Here is a 6173-nt window from a genome sequence, read left to right on the forward strand (position 1 = left end):
GGTAAGATACAGGTGTATGGAAGCAGTTGGGAAATGTTTTGGAGGTAAGATACAGGTGTATGGAAGCAGTTGGGAAATGTTTTGGAGGTAAGATAAAGGTGTATGGAAGCAGTTAAGAGAGCTGGGTGTTTGTGTCATTGACTGCACCCTCTTCCGTTTCAGCTTTACAATTACTTTGAAGATAACAATTACGTATACCTGGTGTTAGAGATGTGCCATAATGGAGAAATGAACAGGTATCTAAAGAACCGGATGAAACCTTTCTCAGAAAGTGAAGGTAGGTGTCTTCTTTGGGATGGGGTAGTTTTTCTCTTTTTTTCTTTTTGTTTGGTAAACACTTGACTTTTGAAGGTGTTTTGGAAAATGTGCTATTTTGTAATATTTAGTAAAAAAAAATGTTTTATGTTTTTGAGACAAGGTCTATTATGTAGCTCTTGCTGTCCTGGAACTAAATATATAGACCAGACTGATCTTGAAGTAGCAGGGAGACTCCTGTCTCTACCTCCCGCCTGCTGGGATTGAAGGTGTGTGCCACTGCACCCAGTTTACTTTTTATGTATTTAAATATATAAACTTACATCCCACCAAAGATAATATTTATAATTTTTTTATTTTACACGTATGGGTTTTTTTCTGTATGTACATCTGTGAACATGTATGCCTGGTGCCCAAGGAGTGCAGAAGAAGATATTCTGTCTTTGGAACTTGATTGTGAGCCACCATGTGGGTGTCCAGGTTCTCTGAAGATCAGCCAGGGCTCTTAACCACTAAGCAGTCTTTTCAGCCTCAACAATTTCTCTTACTTATTTTATTTCTTTAGCTGTGTGTATGAGTGTGCATCTGTGTTTTTTGAGACTGCTATGTAATTTTTTTATTAAAGATTTGTTAAGACATTATAAAGAAAAGATTATGTTAACCTGAATTAAACTTAAAAACTTACATGCAACCAGAGATACACCTCCATCCCACCAACAAAATTTAAGACAAAGATGGAAAGAACCTGTGAAATGTATGAGGCTCGGGCTGTAAATCAGTGGTAGCCTGTTTATTCAGCATGCATGCCTTGGGTTCTGTTTTCCACTGATATATTCGTATGTGTGCAGTGTGTATAACTAAAAAATTCATGTTGGAAAATTAAAGGTGTGCCTTAAAGGGAAAGGATAATCAAATAAGAAACTATAGCTAGGATTTTAATGTAATACTCTGGCATGCGTACTAGGTTTTTTTCATGTATTCTAAACATTGGATTTTCCAGAACTTTTGAATTGTCTTTTTTTCCGTCTTCACAGCTAGGCACTTCATGCACCAGATCATCACAGGAATGTTGTATCTTCATTCTCATGGCATATTACACCGGGACCTCACACTCTCTAACATCTTACTTACACGTAATATGAACATAAAGATTGCTGACTTTGGACTAGCAACGCAGTTGAAAATGCCACATGAAAAGCACTACACACTGTGTGGAACTCCTAATTACATTTCACCAGAGATTGCAACTCGAAGTGCACATGGACTGGAATCCGACATTTGGTCACTGGGCTGTATGTTTTATACATTACTTATTGGAAGACCACCTTTCGACACTGATACAGTCAAGAACACATTGAATAAAGTAGTATTAGCAGATTATGAAATGCCAGCCTTTTTGTCACAAGAGGCCCAGGACCTCATCCACCAGTTACTTCGTAGAAATCCTGCAGATCGGTTAAGTCTGTCTTCTGTGTTGGACCATCCTTTTATGTCACGAAATCCTTCAACAAAAAGTAAAGACTTGGGGACTGTAGAGGATTCAATGGATAGTGGGCATGCCACAATTTCCACAATGACAGCTTCTTCCAGTACCAGTTTGAATGGTAGCTTACTTGACAGAAGAAGAGTTTTGATTGGTCAATCACTTCCAAATAAAATTACTGTATTTCCAAAAAATAAGAATTTGAGTGACTTTTCTTCAGGAGATGGAAGCAATTTTTGTATGCAGTGGGGAAACCCAGACCAAGAAACTAGTGATAGGGGACGGGGAAGAGTAATCGAAGATGCAGAAGAAAGGCCACATTCTCGATACCTTCGCAGAGCTCATTCTTCTGATAGATCCAGCACTTCTAATCCATCTCAAGCAAAAACACACTCACTAGAACGATGTCATTCAGTAGAAATGCTTTCAAAGCCCAGAAGATCCCTGGATGAAAATGAAGAGAGGTATTTCCTCACAAACAGCAGAATCAGTTTTTTTAATTTTCTTAATGACAAAACAGCCAATACTTGTAGCTCTTTTGTAAGACATAATAATGACTAAGCACTGTAAGGATAATTCTGTCAAAAGCATTTTGATAAACATTGTATAAGCACAGATAGAAAGCTGCATCTAAACAAGGTGGGAAGATAGAATTAGAATTATAATCTTGAGCCAGGCATGGTGGCACATGTCCTACAGTTTGGGAGACACAGGCAGAAGGTTCATGCAGCTGAATCCAGTCTATGTGGCAGCAAGTTCTAGTCTTTTTTTCAAAACAAAGTCTTTTGTGTTATTAATGTTGGTTAAGGTCTCTTAAGTGCATATAAGCTTATTATATGTAGCTCAGTGGGAGAACATGCGTAGTGCCTTCATGTCAGTCCTCAGCACTGCAAAAAAAACCCTATATGTTCATAAATATATTTAAATTTTTAGGTATGTTATTTACAGCAGATCTCTAGCACAACATACTATTTATTGAGCAGGTTTGTTCCCTATAAGATTAATAGTTGGTGCATGTATAAGATTAATAGTTGCTGAGGCTTAGTGAGGAGGAGCTGTGGTACTGACTAATTTTTGTGCCTAAGTGAGTTTTTGTGTGTAATTTTTTATTATTTGAAATGTAAACTTCTAGAAGATTAGTAGATACAGTGGTGCCATTATAGTGTCATGGCGTTTTGGCATAGGAATTTTAGAGATGATTATACAAATACTGTTTTCTACAGTTATTATCAAGATTCGGGTATCCAACCCTCTTCTAGGTTTCTGCCTTAAAATGTTTAGTGTGTAGGAATTCTGCTATCATAGAACACATAGTTAGTGTGTATGTATGTAGCCCCAGGTTCTGTCCCCAGTCCCTCTTTCCCCGATAATTGGTTTATGAGATTTCTTTTTTCCCCTCTTTAGTTCCAATCATCATGGCCTAGGAAAAAATCCTTTTCCATTTGCAGACCAGACGCCTCAGATGGAAATGGTACAGCAGTGGTTTGGGAATCTGCAAATGAATGGTGAGTTTTTAATAAGAGTATTTAATCAAAATTTAATGGCCTTGAACCTGCTAAACATTGCAGTTTTCTTATATCTAAGAAAACAGTTCCAATAAATTTCAATAAAATGTATTCTAATAATAAACACTTAACATTTTTGAATATTTAACCTATCTGTTCTTAATATTCATGGTATATGATTAATTTGTTAAGTTTTTATTACAAATATTAAGAAGAAAGCTATTTATACATGAGCAAAGTGTACACAACTCAGTTTGCACTACTGATCTGTGATTAAGTAGAACAAGGATTCTCAAGTAGTCCTGGCTCAGGCTGGACCTTTAAGCCTATTCTGGTGAAACCTGTGTCAAAAACTACTGTTATCGATGCCCATGAAGTAATCAGAGGATGCCTGACTTGACTTGTGAGAAGCTGATGTAAGAATTTTAGTTTTCCAATAGTTCCTCATATTGAAATACACAGCTAAAACCTTAAATATTTAAGCAGCTGTCCCTGGGTCATTATTAAGACTGGAGATTAAGTGTCTCATTAATGAACAGCACTCACAGAAGGTGGTTGGAAAATAGTGGTAGGAAGAGAGAATTAAAAGGCAGCATCTGGAGGAGATCGTCTTTCACCCTGGTGGAATGTGAGATGATAGCTCTCATGAGGCAGACTTGTTATGCCCTGTCAAGAAATAGGATTTTCAGAAGACTAAAAGGGAATTAATCTGACCATATGTGCTTACTAGTTGTTTGTATGTTTTTTAAACTACAAAACTGCCCTGGACCTAGTTTTGCATTCTTATACTTATTTACAGGTTATTTTTACTTGGTAATATGGGCTTTTCTGAGATGGAAAAATAAACCTTATATAAATATATAGTCGTTGTGCTTCAATTTTAAAGTATTTTACTTGATAGAAAATATTTTCCCTTATAATGAGAATGTGAGGACAAGAAGCTTTACAGTCATTTAAGATAAAATTATGAAAATTCTGAGAGTTTATCCTGAAGAACTAGAGTTTTATATAACTGATGATTTTAAGGCTTTAAAAAAAATAGCATCAGGACATGGTGGCCCATGCCTTTAATTACACCACTTGGAAAACTGAGGTATAGGGTCCATGACTTTAAGACCAGCTAGGCTACATAAGTGATACCCTGTCTCAAAAAAAAGAAGTAAAATAATTAAAATTTACCACAGAGAGTTTTATATAATTAAATTATTTATTTAAGGCCCTTTTAAAAATGGGAACTCTAGCCTGGAGAGATGGCTCAGTGGTTAAGAACACCTGCTGTTCTTCCTTGAAGACCCAGGTTTGGTTCCCAGTATCCACACAGGTTCCTCACAGACACTCCAGTTCCAGGAGGTCTGGTAGCTGAGCACTGCGTGTACATAGCACACATGTACACACAAAGGCCCACAGACACGTGCATCAACAAAACACCACATGAAATATGGTGTAGAGTTCAGGAAGACCGCAATAGGTGCAAATAGGGATACTGAAAGGAGTCAGTGTTTTGCTTTTAGTTGCACATTTTCTAAGTAGAGATGTGATAAACAATCTTTATATTAAAAGAATTTGCTTATTTTTATCAGAACCCCTTCTAATGAACATTGACTTGACTTTGCTTTGATTGAAAATTTGATTTCCCAAGCATTGGTTGCACTCACCTTTACTCCCAGCACTGAGGAGGCAGAGGCAGGCGGATTTCTGAGTTCAAGGACAGCCAGCACTACACAGAGAAACCCTGTCTTGAAAAACCAAGGAAGAAAGAAAAATTGATTTCATATTAGTACATTTTCATAGCCATAATACTAAAAGGTTTTCAATCTGACTTAAATGTTCCTTTAACTAATTTTTGACTTTATTAAGAGCTCATTTTCTTAGTAGCTTCTTTTTTAAAAAGAAATTTCATATATTTAAGATACATAATAAAGTTATAAATAGTAAAACAGTTACTGTGTAAGAAATTAGCATGGCTATCATTTCAGTACACAGTTCCCCGTTTGGCAAAGAACAACTACAACTTACTGATTAAAGAAACCTATAATACACAAATGTTTATAATTGACTTTTCTATTGTTAAAAGATGCTATTTAGAGTCAGGGTGTGGTGCAACATGCCTTTAATCCTTTAAACCCAGGAGGCCAAGGCAAGCCCATCTATTGAGTTCCAAGATATTCAGAGCTACATAGAAAGACCATCCTCCCTGCTATGCTCTTAGAATTACATTGTGCTACATTTTACTAAACTGATTTTTAATGTATATTTTAGCTCATTTAGGAGAAACTAATGAGCACAACACCGTTGGCCCAAACAGAGATTTCCAGGGCTATCCAGATTCACGGGACATGTTAAGAAATACTTGGACTGATACGAGAGCCAGCAAGAATGCTGATACTTCTGCTAATGTTCATCCTGTGAAGCAGCCGAGTACCACGAAGTACATGACTGCATATCATAGTAAACCTGAGATCATGCAACAAGAGCTGCTCTTACATACTCGTTCTGAACAAAGCAAGACTACAAGTATGGAATCAACGTTGGGTCACCAGAAACCGACCTTACGAAGCATTACATCTCCGTTGATTGCTCACAGATTAAAACCAATCAGACAAAAAACAAAAAAGGCTGTGGTATGTCAATTATTTTTTCTAAGTTGCCATTTGACATTTTCCTTGGAATACCATTCTTAAGTGAGATCTTTTTAGTTCCTATGATATCTTTGGAATTTGAGATATATAAGCTTAACATTCAAGAAAAAATTGAGTATCCATGGAAAAATGCCTTTCTTTCCCTCTAGTTTCAATAGGTAATATTTGGGGGTTTTTTGTGTGTATTTAAGAGTTTCCAGTAGGTAATCCAGGCTGGCTTTGGATATTCTGCCTCCGTCTCATGAACACTACGAGTACAGGCGTATACTACCACCCTGCCTACTACCCTCT

General features: G+C 36.7%; 1 protein-coding gene across 1 annotated transcript in view; it reads left to right on the plus strand.

The window, feature by feature from the left end:
• Plk4 (polo like kinase 4) overlaps positions 1-6173 on the plus strand; it is a 16849-nt gene that overhangs the window by 1890 nt on the left and 8786 nt on the right. Inside the window, exons 4-7 of the mRNA XM_005343929.2 lie at positions 163-277; positions 1290-2202; positions 3143-3243; positions 5503-5864. Of these exons, the coding sequence (XP_005343986.1) occupies positions 163-277; positions 1290-2202; positions 3143-3243; positions 5503-5864 (1491 nt within the window). The remainder of the gene's footprint in view (positions 1-162; positions 278-1289; positions 2203-3142; positions 3244-5502; positions 5865-6173) is intronic.

Source organism: Microtus ochrogaster, chromosome 1 (assembly GCF_000317375.1).
Source record: "Microtus ochrogaster isolate Prairie Vole_2 chromosome 1, MicOch1.0, whole genome shotgun sequence".
NCBI classification, from domain to species: Eukaryota; Metazoa; Chordata; class Mammalia; order Rodentia; family Cricetidae; genus Microtus; species Microtus ochrogaster.